This window comes from Hyperolius riggenbachi, chromosome 7 (assembly GCF_040937935.1).
Source record: "Hyperolius riggenbachi isolate aHypRig1 chromosome 7, aHypRig1.pri, whole genome shotgun sequence".
NCBI lineage: Eukaryota > Metazoa > Chordata > Amphibia > Anura > Hyperoliidae > Hyperolius > Hyperolius riggenbachi.
Window position 1 is genome coordinate 251,732,018 of NC_090652.1, and position 19,961 is coordinate 251,751,978.

At 43.3% G+C, this 19,961-nt stretch overlaps 1 protein-coding gene across 4 annotated transcripts in view; it reads right to left on the reverse strand.

The window, feature by feature from the left end:
• The window catches only part of SP3 (Sp3 transcription factor), an 84,130-nt gene that overhangs the window by 24,855 nt on the left and 39,314 nt on the right, over positions 1-19,961 (reverse strand). For 3 of the 4 annotated variants that reach the window (XM_068245510.1, XM_068245513.1, XM_068245512.1), the window contains 2 exons: positions 11,182-12,496; positions 10,728-10,784 (listed from right to left, as the gene is read on the reverse strand). In XM_068245510.1, the coding sequence (XP_068101611.1) occupies positions 10,728-10,784; positions 11,182-12,496 (1,372 nt within the window). The remainder of the gene's footprint in view (positions 1-10,727; positions 10,785-11,181; positions 12,497-19,961) is intronic. The other variant, XM_068245511.1, reaches the window with a different exon arrangement.

The following is a 19,961-nucleotide window of genomic DNA, read 5'->3' on the forward strand; positions in this document are numbered from 1 at the left end:
ATTGCTTTTCACAAACAGACCATCAGGGGGCGCTGTATGACTGATATTGTGGTGAAACCCCTCCCACAAGAAGCTCTGAGGACAGCGGTTCTTTTGACAGTTTGCCACAATGTAACAAGGTTCACTGACAGGAATTAGCTGCTTACAGCTGTCTCAAACAGCTAGCAGCAGCTACATAACCTGCCCACAGTAACAATGTCACCATGTAATAAATGTCAGAATGTAAATCGGGTAGACTAAAGATTTTACAATGAGCAAACACTGACTAAATCATTTATACATAATTATTGTAAAAATTAAGCACTTTTTTTGTATTACATTATTTTCACTGGAGTTCCTCTTTAAACGGTTTGTGGCTGCTCAGATTATTGCAATGGTAAATATAACCGTTATGGTATATAACCGTTAAATTATACTGTTGAGTCTTCATTTTACAGGCTGGGTCTACTAGATTTTTTAACCAGTAAATTTACACAAAGAGTATAGCCTTGCCCAAAACCCCTCGTAAAGCAATTAGATAAATTGCTCCTGAACACCTGGCAAGCTCCTCCCTTTTTACCCTCTCACACAGTACAATCTAAACTACAAGTGGAATATTATTGCGTTGGCTCTGTCCAAACGGTCTATGGATGGATCTCTTGGCTGGAGGAGGCACCGGTTTACAGTATAAAACATATACTTACTGAGAAAATGCTTTCTGCTACATTCTGTAAAGTGGCTGTGAATAAAAGAAGCACTGTCTATTGTCACTCTTTGCCAGCCCCCTTCCCTTCTCTCATGTTGATGTACAGCCGGGGTGTCAAACAAATACAAAGTGTGCCGAAATTGAACATTTTGACCAAGTTGTACATTTCCCTAAAAAATCAATCATGCAGGAAAATGCTGACCGATTGCGTGCGCGACAGCAACGGTGTGTGATATTGAGGCCACTAAAGGTAACAAAACTCCAAGCCGCTGTTCACCCAAATGTTAATGTGTGCCCAGCAACTCATCCCACCCCCCCATGCATAAAAATATCTGACCTGTCCAGCTGCTGCTGTGTGTCCTGTCCAGCTGTTGCTGACTGATCAGCTGCTCCTTCTTCCGCATTCTTGTCCCGCCTATAGCACGTGGTGTGCGATGGCAAGTGCATCCTCTGTGTGAGTCACATGCACCAGTGCATACGCGGAAATCACAGGGAACACGAAGGCGGAAGCAGAAGCAACTGGAAACTGAGCAGCAGCCGGAAGGGTGAGATTTTAATGTAATGCACATTAACATTTGGGGGGGAATCAAATTCAATCATAGAGATCTGTCTCTAGGTTGATCTGCCCATACATCGCTAGATTTAACTAGTTGCCAACCGCGTCACACCGATGCAGCCCCAGGACCGCCTAACGCCGATCGGCGTAAAGTCCTAGGGCTTCGTTTTGCAGGAGATTGCACGCAATGGAGACTGTTAAGACCGCAAAACTGCTGTCTAATTAGCATGTACGGCGCTGCGATCTACAGCAGCGCTGTACTGGGGACAGCCGTACAGGCTCAGGGGTGATCGGCTTTCATAGGCTGAAGCCTTGTGTGCTGTGTTGTGCAGTCCTGCAGCTTGGCCTTAAAGCTGCAGTGGCCTATTTTTCAGAAAATGGCATGGTCTTTAGGGGGGTTTAACACTGTGGTCCTCAAGAGGTTAAAGGATCAGTAAGATAAGAAATCGGTATTTGCTTTGAAAAAGACATGGTCTGCCATTTGTGCAAACTTCCCTCCAGCAGCAGCAGCATGTGTAAAAACATTTCCAAAGAAAAAGCTGCTCAGATGAGGTAAAAGTCTAAAGGATACCTTAGCCCAAACCAAAAATTAACGTGTACCGACCCATCAAATCTACTTCTTGGTTTGGAAGGTTGGTGAAGACTGCGCAGGCGCTGCATGACAACATGCTGCAAGGAGAGCTCTGAGCATGCGCACTACGTAGTCGTTGGGCAGCACCTGCACTGTCTTCACCGACCCTCCCAACCAGAAAAGCAGAGTTAGTACCTGCTAACGATGTTTTCAACAATCCTTCAGGGCAAAGGTGAGACGTAGCTCCTCCCAGGAACAGGAACAGACAGCACTTCCCCTATAAAAAAGTCACATGGTTAGTCCACCCTCAGTGCGTTTAGCCAAGTACCCGACAGGTGAACATTCCACTACCCATAACCGTGCAACTATCAGACACAGACAATTAACACCCGGGTGGGATCGTTGCCCTGAAGGATTGTTGAAAACATCGTTAGCAGGTACTAACTCTGCTTTTTCCCCACAATCCTTCAGGGCAAAGGTGAGACGATTAACAAGTAATACAACCTCAGGGTGGGACCAATGCTTGGAGAACGTTTCTACCAACCGCCTGGTCGTGTGCAGACATTGCATCAATTCGGTAATGACAGATGAACGTAGAAAAGCTTGACCACGTTGCTGCTTTACATATTTGCTCAGGCGAAGCCCCTGCATTATTAGCCCAAGAAGCTGCCCTAGCTCTAGAAAAGTGAGCTTTAAATGAAGCAGGAGCCTCACTTCCCATAACTCTGAAAGCTTCTATAATAGCTAACCTAATCCAATTAGCTATAGTAGATTTAGAAGCTATCTGACCTACAGTTTTCCCTGAAATAAAACAGATAAGGAATCGGCCTTCCAGACATCTGCAGCTCTGTTCAAGTATTCCAGAACACATCTTCTAACATCTAATGAGTGAAAAATCCTCTCTTTTCCACAACTTGGATTCACACAGAAGGTAGGCAAAATAATATCCTGCGACCTGTGAAACCTAGACATAACTTTTGGACAAAACTTTGGATCCGTCTGTAATACTAACCTATCCTGAAAATAAGGACTTTTCATAGACAAGGCCTGTAGCTCACTAACCCTTCTGGCTGTAGTGATGGCTACTAAAAATACCGTCTTTAATGTAAGAAATTTAAAAGAACTGTCCCCTAGCGGCTCAAAAGGACCTTTGGACAGCCCCTCTAATACTAATGATAAATCCCAAGGAGAAACGTATGGCTTGTAAACTGGCAGTTTCCTAGATAGAGCCTTCCGAAATCTCAGTATTGGAGAGGAAGACAAGGGAATACCTGAAAAAGCAGATAAGGTAGCAATCTGCACCTTAAGCGTACTCACAAATATTTTTATCCCAACCGTCCTGGAAAAAACCAGGACTGTTGGGACTGACAAGCTATCAAACTCAGAGCCAGATAACCAAAGATGTAAAGTCTTCCAGTATTTCAGATAGATCCTCCTAGTAACTTCCTTCCAGCTAGTAACAAATGTAGAGGCTGCCTTCTCAGATACTCCCAACTTTTTGAGTAAGGCTAATTTAAGATCCAGACTAACAGATTCAATCTTCCTGGATGCGGATGCCACAGGTTCCCTTGTAGCAGTAGATCCGGCCTGCAAGGAAGTCTCCAAGGGTCTTCTGATGCTAACCTGAGAGCTGAAAACCAGCTCCTTCTCGGGTCACCAAGGTGCTATCAAAATCATCCAATTTTGACAACCTCTCCATTTGCTGATGACCGCCGGAATCAAATTGAGAGGAGGAAATGCATACAGAAGTGGAAAGTTCTACTCTTGAATGAATGCATTCACCCCCCTGCCTTGATCTCTTGGATTGAGAGAGAAAAAAAGTCTGAATCTGGGTATTGTCTTCTGTTGCAAACAGATCGATTGACTGTATTCCCCATCGTTTTATGATGTCTGCGAAAACACCTCCTTGTTTAGAGACCATTCTGATGACAGAATCCTGCTTCTGTTCAGTTTGTCTGCATGTATATTGAGTGTTCCCTTGAGATGAACAGCTCTCAAGGATGACACATTCTTTTCTGCCCAAGACAAGATGTCCTCCGCTTCCTCCTGCAACAACAGGAATCGCGTGCCTCTGTTTGTTGATAAACGCTACTGCCGTAACGTTGTTCGACTGGATCAGAACATTGGACTGCAACAGTATCGATTGCACCTGAAATAAAGCCAGCCTTACTACTGTTAATTCCTTTCAATTGGATAACGTTTGAGACTGATTTTGTCCATTTCCCCTGAAAGGCTCTGTGAGCTATATGAGCTCCTCAGCCCCGGGCGCTTGCATCCGTAGTTATTACGTTGTCTACAGGCCCCTTCCAAGGCCTGCCCTTCATAAGGTAGGATTCCTCCAACCACCGTTGCAGAGACACACAGTTTGAGGGATTTTGACTTTGAAATCTAATGTTTGTGGACGACCGTCCCAATTTTCTAGGAGGAACCTCTGTATCTTCCTGATATGCGCTAATGCCCAGGGAACTGCCACCATCGTGGATGACATTAACCCAAACACCGACAAAATCGTTCTTAGGGAAACTTTGTCTTCCCCTTGTAATGATTTCACTGCCAAACTTATCTTCAGAATCTTCTTGGGAGGAAGGAAAATCTGTTTTACTGAATCCACTAGCATGCCAAGAAACTGAGTTCTCTGACTTGGAATTAGAGAGGACTTCTCCAGGTTGATGATCCAACCTAGGGATCGGAGATGTTCCGATACCAGATTCAAATGGATTTTCAGCTGTTCTGCTGAACTTCCTAGAATAAGCAAGTCGTCTAAATACGGAATGATTAAAATCGATTGTTCCCTTAACGGAATTAATGCTTCTCCCAGAATTTTTGTGAACATTCTTGGGGCAGAAGTGATCCCAAACAGGAGGCAAACAAACTGGTAGTGTTCTACCATCCCATTTATTCTCACTGCAAAACTTAAGAATTTTTGTGATTTTTGGTGAATCGGCATATGCCAATATGCATCTCTTAGATCCAGAGATGCCATAAAGGCCTCTGGAAACAATAACTCCCTTACTGATTCCATCCGAAAATTTTTCATAAACCGACTCAGGTTTGTTAGGTGCAGAATCAGGCACAGGATGAATTCCATTACCTTGTACAGCTCCACGGAATATGTTGGCGCTTTATAAATCAATAATAATAATTCTGTCTTAGCATGTTCTGCAATATGCTCAAAATCTCTGGAACCAGAGTGGGATCTCTTAAGGCCTTTGAGATCACAAATCTTGATGGTTGAGGAAGGGCAAACTATTTGGAAACCAAACATTATTGTCTGGCGAATAAATGGATTTTTTGACACTTTTGCCCACCTAAGAGAAAGTATCTTAGCCTTCCCCCCACCGCCTGACACGAGTCATTGGGATTCTGACTGGGACTCTAGGGCTTTAGACTTAAAGCCCCCTTTCCTGGACTTGTCAAAAGTCCACCTCCTGCCTTTACTTTGATCCTTAGAGGCATCCTTTTGATCACTCCTTGGCTTACGAAAAATATTGTTACCACAGTCTTCTGTTTATTTTTATTCAATGTTTTTTCCAAAGCTGAATCCAGTTCTGGACCAAACAACAATTCACCTGAAAAAGGGACACCACACAGCCTGTTTTTGGATGAGATATTACCATCCCATATTTTAAGCCACAAGGCTCTAATAGAAACAGAGCAATGGACCTGGCAGTAAACCTAATTGCTTCAGCAGAAGCATCTGATAAATATGCAGCAGTTTAAATGAAAATAGCAATAGAATTAAACAATTGCAAAACAGGTGCACCAGCCAGTATGTTAGCTTTGAGCTGATTAATCCACAGCTCCAAAGTTGTGGCCACACATGTAGAGGTAAAAGCCGGCCTAAACATAGCCGCACTAGCCTCCCAAGACCTTTTCAAATAAACATCCATCTTTTAATCAAGTGGATCCTTCAGCTTTGTATAATGGATTATGAATAGACAAAACAGCTACCACATCCTCAATACAGAATTTTGAAACAGATTCAGATTCTATTTCTCTAGTGTCTGAAACTATCAACTTCAGTCACAGATCCTCCAGATACAGCAACCTGAGAAGTGGATGGATTAGCATTCAATAATGAGGACTTAATTGATTCCAATGAAGCATTAATCACCTCTCTAAAGGATTCAATGTATCCTGAACAGAGTGACCCGGCTCCTCCCCTACAACCCTCTGTATGCACAACTGACAGAGTTTTTGCATAGGGCAACATAAAAATTGCACAAAGGGCATGTTTTATCATTAGGATGCCTATGCTTATCTGCAGCAGCAGCAGATTTAGCAGAAGCCTTAGTATTGGCATAAACAACAACACAACAAGGCATGTAACTCTGCTCACACATATAGCACAATCAGCCCAGAAAGAGAAACCATTATCTCACCTTTTGGGCGGCCTGGTTGCTCTCAATCCTCTCAGCGTCTGACATGCTTCCAGCTGACACATCCAGCGCAGGACAAACTCTCTCTGAGCAACAGTGCTACAGGCCCGCGCAGCTTCCCCTTGAAACATACCTGGCCTGCCGCGAATGGATGAGTGGCGGCCCGGAAGCTGCAGAGAGAGTAATGAGCCGGCACTACAAATTGTTACTTTCGGCATACCCGCCGGAAAGTACGCGTCCGGACGCGGCCAAGCGTCCTAATGGCCGCAATGCGCTCCACGCTGCACATGGCCGCCGGCTTACCTCCGTCCTGCTCACTCCGCCGCAAGGCCGCCAAGGGGAACCCACGCCTTCCACTCTTGCTCTCCCTGGAAGCGGGAGAGAAAGGTAGGCAAACCCCAGGAAAGCTCCAGCCTGGGGCGCATGGCCAGACTGCCTCAGTACCACAGTCTCAGCCACCCAGAGAGATCCACCTGCAGCCCAGCACACAGGCTTCACCCAAAGGGGAGATGCCGACCTGCCTGGACGCAGGAACAAACAGCACTGAGGGTGGACTAACCATGTGACTTTTTTATAGGGGAAGTGCTGTCTGTTCCTGTTCCTGGGAGGAGCTACGTCTCACCTTTGCCCTGAAGGATTGTGGGGAAAAGTAGCTTCGGAGAGCGATACACAGAGGGCGACTGAGAAAAGTGGCCATGAGTAGAGTCCACCACACATGCCTGCTTCCCTCGTTTTTAATTTTTGTTATGGGCTAAGGTATCCTTTAAGAGTTCTGTTGACCTTCTTAAAAACAAAAACTGCCACTTCCCTGGGGCTTCTATCGCCCCCGTGCAGCCGGCATGTCCCGCGCCGTCCTCTTCCGATGCACCGTTCCCCGCAGCCGGCACCGGTGTAATTATTCGTAATAGAGTGCTTGCGCGTGTCAGGCACAGTACAGGAAAACTTTGTACTGCGCCTGACGCGCGCCGCAGCAAGTACATGCGTGGCCACACTTCTATTCGTCTGGTCGAATAATTACACCGGTGCCGGCGCACGGGGAACTGCGCATCGGAAGAGGACAGCACGGGACATTCCAGCTGCAGGGGGGTGATAGAAGCCCCAGGTTAAGTGACAGTTTAAGCAAAGCCCCTTTAAGCAAAGATCAGGTGAGCGGAAGACTGACTCTTTCCCACAGTGGAAAACCATTGTAACAAGCCCAATTATTTTAATATGGGTACCATAATAGAATTGTGGTTACCGATCCACTATAAATAACAGAAGAAGATTAGAATGTTCTAGATATGATTCTGTAAAATGGGAGACAGAGGAAAGGGATCACCAGTCCCTATTCTGAAGGAGAAAAAAAGGATCCTATACAAAAATATTGCTGGTAAGAAACATCAGTGAGATTTCAACTACTGTAATTCATAATTTAAGGCCACTGAACCCTTATAATGTATTAAGTATGAAAGCAAGACGTTTTAAACCAGGATGATACCATTTATTGGCTAACTAAAAATGAATAAAAATAAGCAAGCTTTCGGCCTTGCAGCCTTCGTCTGGCTTATATCCTTAAGTATGAAAGATTAAGGATTGAGTCAATTTAAAATGTCAGGAACCTGTTGACTGCACAGAGATACAGGAGTTGGACAAATAATGGAAACACCTAACATTTTGGCATCATAAACTTTGAACATGTTTTAAGCAATCAACTTGACATATGTTAAATTTTTGTTTATTATTGTTGTTATTTGATATGTTTATTTAAAAAAAAAATTGTTATTTTTACAGATATTTAAACCAAAGTTGGTTATAATTAAAGAGGCCAAATTGTTGGTGCTCGTATGGCAGGCGCTACTGTAACAGAAACTGCCTGAATGCTTGGCATTTCAAGAGGTACGGTCTCAAAAGTAATGTCTGCCTCTGAAAGAGAAGGAAAAACGTCCTCAGCAAAGCACAGTTGTGGACGAAAGTCGAAGTTGTCAGCGAGACTGTCGGGACTCTAAATCAAATTGTTAGAAAAGCTCGCAAGACCACGGCTCCTAAAATCACTATGTTTCAAAGCGTTTAGAGTGGTGTAGAAACCACCAGAAATGGTCCTTCGAGCAGTGGAAAAACGTGATTTTCATAGTTTACCTTATTTCTGACCTCCAGCCGAGTGTACGTTTGGAGCCAGCTGAAAGCGGCATTTCATCCAGACTGCCTTCTCCCAACCGTAAAACATGGCGGGGGTTCTGTGATGATCTGGGGTGCTATTTCTTGGAAATCCACCGGGCCAATGATTTCCCTTCATGGAAGAATTAACAGCCAAGACTATTTAGGAATTTTGAGAGACCAAGTTCATCCTATGGTTCAAGAACTGTTTCCGGAGGGGAATGCCATCTTTCAAGATAATGCCCCATTCCATACAGCTAGAATTGTTAAAGAATGGCACAAGGAACATTCTAATGAAGTTGAGCATCTCGTCTGGCCACAACCCCCAAACCTCAACATTAAGCATTTATGGTCGTTATTAGACATTCAAGTAAGAAGTCTATTTCCGCCACCATCGTCTCTAAAACAACTGGAGGGTGTTTTAACTGAAGAATGGGCTAAAATTCCTTTGGAAACTATTCACAATTTGTATGAATCAATACCTCGGAGAACTGAGGCTGTAATTGCCGCAAAAGGTGGACCTACTCCATATTAAAATATATTTTGTTGATTTTCAAGGTGTTTCCATTATTTTGTCCAACCCCTGTATATAAGGCATACATCTGAAAGATGCTTATTGGCATTTTCCCATAAAGAAGAGATTGCAATCATTCCTCAGTTATGCAGTCAAGAATTAATTACGGATGCAGCACTATCAATACTGATGTTTACCATTTGGAATCAAGTCTGGGGAGGAGTTAGATCTTGAAGTGTACCTGTCTTGCAGGGTTACTTAAAATGTCCTTACCAGATAAGCCAACTCCCAGTTTTGTGCTGTATTTAGTCGCAGTGAGGGGCGCAGCTGTCTATTAAGACCCGTACACACGCCAGATGAAACTTGGCCGAGGCAGCCAATGACGACCGCATCTGACAAGAATCCAGTGTGTGTACAGAAGCCCCCAATGGCCCCCCAAGTGATATTGCGCCCCCTGGCCCAACATCACTCCCACCCCGCAAGCACAGAACAAGTCGCTCGCTTTCAAAGCAAGCAATGTATCTGCACAGCCTTGGCCCTGCAATGTTGCCTAAGGTATCAGCTCCCGATCCCTGTCAGGAGACATTAAATGAGCATGTATATGGGATTTTATGGTATTTGCAATTTTCACTTCTGCTAGTAACAGCAATTTAATAAGCCATAACATGCTGATGTTCAATTCAACAAATTCTTAGAGGTCTATTCCCGCATTCAGCTGCTTGCTATGTCTGTTCCTACACACAGAGTAAACAGCAGATTTTTAAACCAAAAATCGCCTAGCAATGACACTTTGCACATCGCCCTAGAACGAGACAGTGGGAGTGTGCCATAGACCATTTCTGTGTGAGCCTGGAGCAGGAGGAACTGTAGTCAGAGAGGACAGTCCTATTTGATACATGATATTTACATTGTTACAGGAAAGAGCAATAGGAAAGAAAGTATAGATATCTTACAGTAATGGTGTAGCTAACGAGATTGTCAATTGTTCAATATAACAGTGCATATAATAATCCCAAACTAGACTTAAAAGAAAAGGGTGTGTTAAAAGAATCCTTCAGTGGACCCAGGCATATCAGTCTACTGCTATATCTTGAAACATATAATGTACTGTTGCAATTTATTATTACCTTGCAAAAAAATTTTGCTCTGCTCAATCCAGCCAGCTGAAAATAAAGTACAACGATGTTCAAATCGGACAATTGTAGGGTTAGATGTCGAGTCCTGCTTAGCCTCTCAAACAACCCTCTTCTCTTCTGAGGAGGAGGGGGGGGGGGGGAATTTAGGATTAAAAACATAGCTAGGGTTGTGAATCTCCCCTTGCTTTACATCGTTGTGAGTACTACTATTTCTACTTCTCGGCACATTTCTAGTGCTAGGCTCCTGTTGCCTCGGTGTTCCCTTTTCAAGGTGTGCACCACCGTCCTCTTCCTTTCTGAGGAACTCGTGCTGTCTGCTCCTCTCTGGATTGCTCCCAGGACAGCACTAAACACTTCTCTGCGCGCCCACCTGAGCAGACAGTAGGACTCAGAAAGGAGGGGGTGGGATGGGTGGGAATTACCAGAGAGACTTGGCAGAATTGCAGATCCAACCTTGCCATGGTCAAAAAATGTTAACCTGTATAGATTAGGAAAACTAACAGGATTAGAAATTGCAACTGTATTTTTCATAAACGCAAGGTATAGTAGTAGATTCATATACTTTGGTCCTTTTAAACAAAGATAGTGGAAAAAGGAAGAAGAAATCAGTGTCACTCCCTTGCTGAAAATCACCAAAAGTTATTCCATGAAATGAAAAGCCCAACTACACCCAAAACTGAACAAGAAAGATTCTGATAGGAGTTAGATTGATAGGTGTGCATAACAGTATACAGAACATGGTGGACAGAATACCTGTGTCTTGGCTCCAATATTCACTGAAGTGCTTATTCTCTCCGCTCTGGATGTAGCCTGTGGATGGGTCAATCAGTTATAACCATGTGAAACCCAAAGTAGGAAGAATATATACCAGATTACAGATTGATACCTTATCATAAATATACCAGATTACATTTCCCACCATTTGTTTATTTCAGTAGAAAACATGTCCTCTGTGCAAGGACACAGACCTGTAATTCTATGGAACTGATGGTCCTAGGTCTGTGGGGACAGCAGCACAGCTACAAAACAAATCGTTTAACTTGCAGAGTTCAGTTACCTAGGTAGCACTTATAATTTATATAAATCTACATGATTGCTTTAAGAATGTAACTTGTTCAATTTTGGATTTAGTTGGGCTTGAATACTTCAGTCCTCCAAAAATGAGCAATCACTTTAAAAAAAAAAGAAAGAAAAGAGAGGCACATACCTGTTGTGCTGTCAGTATGATCTCCATGCAAGTGAATACCAGCATCGATGGAATTTACTGTAACAGTCTGTAGGTTTGGCAACTGACCAGTACTTAAACTAACTGGAGTACCACCTCCGGCAACTTGGCCAAGCGTGAGCGTCTGCACGGGTGTCAACGTTATTTGTTGAGGAGAAGAATTCTGAATCTGCAAGTTTTGTAAGTTCTGAACTCCTTGAACTTGAAATGTCTGCCAGGCAATCTGGCCTGAAGGAGTCACTGTTTGGGCTTGGATTAAGAAAGTTCCAGGGTTCAGCTGTAGCTGAAGGTTCTGCAGGGCTTGTGATGATATGCCCTGGCCTCCAGCCTGAACAGCCTGGATGGCCTGCTGTGCTATACTCTGCACAAGCTGAGCCTGACTGGTCGGTTGCTGACTATCTTGAATCTGGATCTGCTGTACCATTGTTTGTGAGCCCTGCATATTCTGAGAATCATCAGATATAGAACTCTGGATGTAGTTTCCCTGAAGATCGGTTGTTTGCACGTGCCCAGATGGACTGTCAGATAAACTATTTGCACTCTGTTGAAGCATTCCTGTACTGTCTATGGTAACAGGAAGCTGAGATGACGAAGAAGTTGGCACGAACAAATCTGTTTCAGAGTTTGTATCGCCACCCTCAGGAGAAACATGCTCTTGCTCTGCAGTCCTTTCAGAAGTATCAGAGCTGTCTATGGCTTGCCCTGCACTTATCAAGTGTCCATCTGCGGTAATGCCTGTCATGGCTTCAGAGCTGCCAGACAAACCCAATGAATCTAGGTCAACACTGTTAATGGGAACAAAGGTGATGTTACCAGGCAGGCCAAGCGGCACATTAGTAACAACTTGGGTCTGGCCTCCATAGGTTACTCCTTGAATCTGCTGAAGTTGACCAGCTTGTGTTAGTATATTTGAACCTGATGACAAAAGGCTAGCCGAATGATTTCCGGGAATTATCTGAATCTGACCAGATTCTTGTTCTAACCCGCCATTATCTGCGGAGGTGGCAAAGCCAAGTTGAACTTGCTGACCATCAGATGTCTGAAGCTGTGGTATGACTTGATACTGCACATTAGACAGTGTACCATTGGCTGTATCTGATCCTTGTGCAACAGAAAACAGGTGCTGATTCTGCAAAGTCTGAATAGGCAGCACATATTGTCCACTTGATGTTACAGTAGTACCACTTGGGAGCTGAACTATGTTTCCAGCTTCGTCTTTCAATGCAGCCTGGGCCGGAGTCAGAACTTCCCATCTATTTGGACCTCCTGATAACTGCACAGAAGTTAAATCTTCAGTCTGTAGAGAAAAACAATCAATATGATATTGTTAGAAATGTGAACATGACACAATAAGTGATTAAAATGCAAAGCATGATGATTTCAGTTGTTTCCCTGGTTTTATTGTCCTTTAAAGTGTACGACGGGACGTGATATGATCAGATAGACGTATGTTCAAAGCCGCTTGCATATAGACAACTAGGCTGTGTTCCTATTCCTTTTCTGCCTCAAAGAGTTATAAGTTCAGGTATGCAAGTGATATTTTCGCTCTAGTCTAGCTGGACTATAGCATAATCCTCACTGATAAGATACTACAGCCATTAAACTCTTGTCCAGCAGAGAAGAGCCTCAGAATGCAGGGGATAGATAAAAAAGGGACAATAGTTCAGACTTTAGGGACACTTAAAGACTATTAGTCATGAGACAATACAACTTAGGTGGCCATACACTTGTAAATTTGCAGCAGATTCGACCATTAGATTTAGATCGATTGCCAATAGATTTAATTCTGGAATCTATTGGAAAGATGTTCCTAGTGTGTGGCACACATCAGATAGATGCCTGTCATATTGGACTTGACAGGCATCTATCTGATGTGTGCCACACACTAGGAACAGATTTCCAATAGATTTCAGAATTAAATCTATTGGAAATCGATCTAAATGCATTATTGGACCATTAGATCCAATGCAACTCTATGGGCCATCGTTCTGCTGCCAGCAGCAGACCAACCTAGATTTTCCATCCTGTCAGATAGATCAAATCAATCAAAATCGGCTGCAAATCGGTCGAATGGGGAATTTGATATAATCGATTTCTGATCGATTGATTCTATAGAATCAATCGATGGCTGAAATCAACCCGTGTATGGGCCCCTTTAAACCTACTTATTTTGCTTTAAAAAAATAAAATTGAAATTTTCAGGAGTAGGACTATAGATATAATTATTTATCTCATCCGTTTATTTTCACCGCGTTATTCCTTGAAACAGGAACATGACAGCTACTTGCAGCATTACAGAAATTACGTAAGAAGCCAGTAGCAGGCTTGTAGCTATGATGAGGTGAGGTGGTTTTGTGAGTAGCTATTGGATAAACGAGAGAGTGGTTTTGTTTTACTTTACAGGAAAGCAACCCTTTTCTAAAATGAATGTAACTTATCCACAAGTAAAGGTGTTTAGAAAGTGCATGCCCAAGGCCAGCTTTTCACAAACATGGGGGCTGAAGTTTGAGAAACTAATCTCATCTGTCCCTAGTTTTACAGGAACAACTCATTCATTACAAGGGAGGGATTATGTTGGAATGTGGGGTTGCATATAACAGTAGGTGTAATCACTCCCTCAGCAGGTGTCAGAGACAGTGGGAAGCTATTGCTGTAAAACATGCATCGTTCCAGTTATAGGCATGTCAAATGATTAACGGGAGCCTGGAATGAGTGGAATATGGAGGCTGCCACATTTATTTCCTTTCATGCAATATTAGTTGACTGGCATCCAGCTGATCACTTTCACTCCAGTAGTGTGAATCACACTCCTGAAACAAGCATATGACTAATCTAGTCAGAGCCGTAATCTGCATGCTTGTTCAGGGTGTGCTGCTAAGGGTATTAGAGATCGAGGCTCAGCAGGGTAGCCAGGCAATCTGCATTGTTTAAAAAGAAATCTGTCAGACTCCATATCACTCACTTTCGGTGTGCTTTAAAGAGAGCCCGAGGTGGGCTGAGAAGATCAGGTAGTGCAAAAAACGCCGCTCCTGTGGGCCGCAATGGCCCACTTTCACTTACGGGACCCCTGGGTCACGAAGCTGTATTGAGAGACTGTGTTCTCTCTCATAGCGTGCAGGGAGTCAAGGGAGCAGCAGGAGGCGTGGCCAGGGGGAGAGAGCTGCCCAATGGCAGCTCAGAAAACCCTGTAGGGACACCACTGGCGGGCGTTTTAAACACGGAATTCCTCTCCCGTGTTTACCTCTGAGTTAGCAGCAAATCTTGTTGCTAAACTCAGGGGGCCAATAGCACGGCTGTGAGGCGCAGAGTGCAGCGGTTGGGGGACACAGAGGCAGGTCATTAGGCAGAGAACATGGCTCCGTGTCCCATCTGCCCCCTGAAGCTCCACCTCGGGTTCTCTTAAGGCGGGGTTAATTATTGTCTCTCAAATTTTCTGTGTGCATTTTCTGCATACCACGTTTGCACACAGGGGGGGAAAAAAAAAAAAACATGGAAAAAATGAAAGTTCCTGGACAAGAATATAGCACCTCTTATTGCATCACATCACCAATGGGAAATCAAAGCGACATCCATCCACACCACCATTTTTTTTTCAATCAGATAAAAACTTTAGCGCTATAGGGTACTCCAATACTTCAGTCGTCCACCAACACCCTTTAAAAGTGCAGGCTTACCAGCTTCCAAATAGACCCTGATTATAAGGTCTCAAGCAATTGCTCCCGATTGATAATGCATTAGATTTTACATCGATAACTACACAAAATCGACTGGAATCCGATTGGACCAGTCAGAAATTATCCGTTCGATCTGACAGAAAATTGTACCACTTGTACCCGGTTTAAAAGTTTTTACAAGCCCCATGGTGCTCTGAAACCTCAATCTTGACTTCAGTACACACAGTCCAAATAGTAGAGCAGTAGCAGTCTTAGGGCCAGTGCACACCAAAAAGCGCTAGCGTAATCGCAAACATCACTTTTTGAAGTGATTTTTCAAGGCGAATCCAGGCTTGTGCCTAGTGATTTTCTATTTATACCTAGCAGGGTTTTTTGGAGCATTTTCGTGTAGCATTTATTTTGTATGTACAGTACAGCTGCTAGTGTACTGCTTTTGTCGCAAATAAGCTTTGAAAATCGCTCTGATCTAGCCCTTTTCAGAGCGATTTTCCAGTTTCCTATACAGGGAGTGCAGAGTTATTAGGCAAATGAGTATTTTGACCACATCATCCTCTTTATGCATGTTGTCTTACGTCAAGCAGTATAGGCTCGAAAGCCTACTACCAATTAAGCATATTAGGTGATGTGCATCTCTGTAATGAGAAGGGGTGTGGTCTAATGACATCAACACCCTATATCAGGTGTGCATAATTATTAGGCAACTTCCTTTCCTTTGGCTAAAATGGGTCAAAAGAAGGACTTGACAGGCTCAGAAAAGTCAAAAATAGTGAGATATCTTGCAGAGGTATGCAGCACTCTTAAAGAGACTCTGTAACGTCAAAAAGATCCCCTTGGGGGGTACTCACCTCGGGTGGGGGAAGCCTCCGGATCCTAATGAGGCTTCCCACGCCGTCCTCTGTCCCACGGGGGTCTCGCTGCAGCCCTCCGAACAGCCGGTGACAGAGCCGACTGTCAGTTCAATATTTACCTTTGCAGGCTCCAGCGGGGGCGCTGTGGCTGCTCTTGGCTCCGAGCTACACGGAAATACCCGATCTCAGTCGGGTCCGCTCTACTGCGCAGGCGCCAGAAACTGGCGCCTGCGCAGTAGAGCAGACCCGACGGCGATCGGGTATTTCCGTGTAGTTCGGAGCCGACAGCCGTCAGAGCGCCTGCGCAGGAGCCAGGAAGGTAAATATTGACGTCATTATACTCGGAGGGCTGCAGCGAGACCCCTGAGGGACGGAGGACGGCGTGGGAAGCCTCATTAGGATCCGGAGGCTTCCGCCACCCGAGGTGAGTACCCCCCAGGGGATCTTTTGATGTTACAGATCCTCTTTAAAATTGCAAAGCTTCTGAAGCGTGATCATCGAACAATCAAGCGTTTCATTCAAAATAGTCAACAGGGTCGCAAGAAGTGTGTGGAAAAACCAAGCAGCAAAATAACTGCCCATGAACTGAGAAAAGTCAAGCGTGCAGTCAAGCTGCAACATCACTGGAGTGCCCAAAAGCACGAGGTGTGCAATACTCAGAGACATGGCCAAGGTAAGAAAGGCTGAAAGACGACCACCACTGAACAAGACACAAGCTGAAACGTCAAGACTGGGCCAAGAAATATCTCAAGACTTTCTAAGGTTTTATGGACTGATGAAATGATTGTCTTGATGGGCCAGATGGATGGGCCCGTGACTGGATTGGTAAAGGGCAGAGAGCTCCAGTCCGACTCAGATGCCAGCAAGGTGGAGGTGAAGTACTGGTTTGGGCTGGTATCATCAAAGATGAGCTTGTGGGGCCTTTTCAGGTTGAGGAGGGAGTCAAGCGCAACTCCCAGTCCTACTGCCAGTTTCTGGAAGACTCCTTCTTCAAGCAGTGGTACAGGAAGAAGTCTGCATCCTTTAAGAAAAACATGATTTTCATGCAGGACAATGCTCCATCACACGCGTCCAAGTACTCCACAGCGTGGCTGGCAAGAAAGGGTATAAAAGAAAAAAAAATTAATGACATGGCCTCCTTGTTCACTAGATCAGAACCCCATTGAGAACCTGTGGTCCATCATAAAATGTGAGATTTACAAGGAGGGAAAACAGTACACCTCTCCGAACAGTGTCTGGGAGGCTGTGGTTGCTGCTGCACGCAATGTTGATGGTGAACAGATCAAAACACTGACATAATCCATGGATGGCAGGCTTTTGAGTGTCCTTGCAAAGAAAGGTGGCTATATTGGTCACTGATTTGTTTTTGAATGTCAGAAATGTATATTTGTGAATGTTGAGATGTTATATTGGTTTCACTGGTAAAAATAAATAATTGAAATGGGTATATATTTGTTTTTTTGTTAAGTTGCCTAATAATTATGCACAGTAATAGTCACCTGCACACACAGATATCCCCCTAAAATAGCTAAAACTAAAAACAAACTAAAAACTGCTTTCAAAAATATTCAGCTTTGATATTAATGAGTTTTTTGGGTTCATTGAGAACATGGTTGTTCAAGAATAAAATTATTCCTCAAAAATACAACTTGCCTAATAATTCTGCACTACCTGTACTTAAAGAGACTCTGTAACAAAAATTGCATCCTGTTTTTTTATCATCCTACAAGTTCCAAAAGCTATTCTAATGTGTTCTGGCTTACTGCAGCACTTTGTACTATCACAGTCTCTGTAATAAATCAATGTATCTTTCCCTTGTCAGACTTGTCAGCCTGTGTCTGGAAGGCTGCCAAGTTCTTCAGTGTTGTGGTTCTGCTATGCACTCTCCCCTCAGGGGGGAAAGAAACACAGAAATGATCTCTTGAGATTCAAAAGGAAGGCTGTATACAGCCTGCTTGTGTATGGATGTATTTTCTATGTGTGGACATACTGTACATCAACCTACTTCCTGTTTTGGTGGCCATTTTGTTTGTTTATAAACAAACTTTTTAAAACTGTTTTTAACCACTTTTAATGCGGCGGGGAGCGGCGAAATTGTGACAGAGGGTAATAGGAGATGTCCCCTAACGCACTGGTATGTTTACTTTTGTGCGATTTTAACAATACAGATTCTCTTTAACATGGAGACTGAATCGCCTCAGAAATCAGCAGAAATGCTGCAGGACCCGCGTTTTCGTGTGGAAAAAAAAAAAAAAAAAAATCACATCACTCTGGTGTGATCCACCCCATTCTAATACATTAGCCAAGCTCTTTTTAAAACGCTTGCATTTTTAAAAGCACTGAGAAGTGCTCTTGGTGTGCACCAGCCCTAACAGTTATTAAAAAAAAACACTTTTGAGAAGTTTTAAATGAAAAAAAAAAAATTTGTGGCAAAAAAAAAAAAACAAGATATAGATCATTTACATCTGATGAGTAGCAATAAAGTTATTGGTGAATGAATGGGAGGAGCGCTGAAATGTGAAAATTGCTCTGGTTTTTAAGCAAAAAACCCTGTGGTGCTGAAGTGGTTTAATGCCCTAACTAGAGGTGATGTGCCAGGATATCTATGTATTTTTTTTTACAATGTCTGACATGCCATTACCGTGTTGTAATTCAGTTTTGCCTACTACTAACCTGCCATATCTCTAAAGGCTTCCCTAAGCAACAAAAGCACACCACATACAAATACACTCAATAAAAGCAAGCCACTGGAGAGAAACCATAAACTGATGAAATGTTTGAACTCAGATCACAATTTACTCACTACAATCTGGAGTAGTTCACCACACCTAGAAATTATCACAGATGTCATTGTTCCATGTTCCAGCTCTGGGTTCTGGAAACACCTTCCTGCTTAGCTGTAACAGATGTTCACCATTTCACCTCTGCTGAACACAACCAGTTTGCTTTTGCTTAAATGCGTAATCAGACGGTATTACACATCACACAGATGACAGCAATATTCACAAGCCCTTTCTCACCAATTAGCATTCTGCAGGTGATATATATTATCTGGTCGATGCGCAGTTCAAGGGTTTTAGACTTAATGTACACGTCTGGGAAGCTATAATCTAAAATGACCAAGATCATCTTTCAAGTTAAAGCTGAAAAAATTCTCCCCCCCCCAAAAAAAATTCTCTAAACAGGCATCAGTGCTGCACATTTTTCTTCAAAACTAAAGTTTGCTCTTCCATTTCCGTTTGAGCTACAATATTTCAAAACTGACCACAATCACAAACTCCACTTTTCTACTCTGAATTGCAGTACAGACAGCCCAGGTATTTCCTCTTTCTGCCTAAGCTGCAAAAGTATAAAGTTCTCGTTAGCCATTTCTTGCATTCCCACGAATTAAGTAACTGTCAACAATATGGAGACTAACAGTTGTACATTGTGGTGGCAGGCCCGAATGACTGTGTGCGCAAAACAAAGGTAAGCGGTTGGCAAAAATGTTCTATTGATCATAGATATGCAAGGAGTGAAAATGAAAGCATTGTTAATTCCTCAACAAAAGTCAAGTCCCACTTAGGAATTTGGCATCCAGTAATACATTAAGAAGAATTCAGAAAAAACATTCTCTAGAAGTAGAACCACAACAGGGATGACTACATAAATGGGCAAATGACTGGAGGCACCCGAAAACTATTAAATAACTAACTATTGATAGCACAGCAAGAAACTAAATTAAATGGTCTAGGCCAGCTCCTCAGGTCAAATAGAAGTAGCAGTAGAGTAGTGTACCGTGTTAAATAGAGTGCTCAATCAGCAGTAGCAAGAAGTTTTAAATCAGGAAAACATTTACAGGGACTGCAGAATTATTAAGCAAATGAGTATTTTGACCACATCATCCTCTTTATGCATGTTGTCATAGGCCACATACAGACATCAGACTATAGTCTTTGGAAACTGAAAGATCACAGACCAATCTTACCACCCTTCCTGTAGTATAAGAGCCATACCTACACAGTCTTTTCTATGGAGCTGAACTCCCCATCAGAAAAAAATCTTTGCAAGATGCTGCACACACAGATGCTGTACAGACACAAAAGATCAGTATCTGCAAAAGATCTGTTCCTGCCAAAAATCCATTCCTGTAAATTGCAATGATAGTCTATGAGATCTGCAGATCATCACACACACATGATTTAACTGACATTCATCTGCAGATCTGAAAATCCATCCTGGTGGATCTGATCTGCAGATG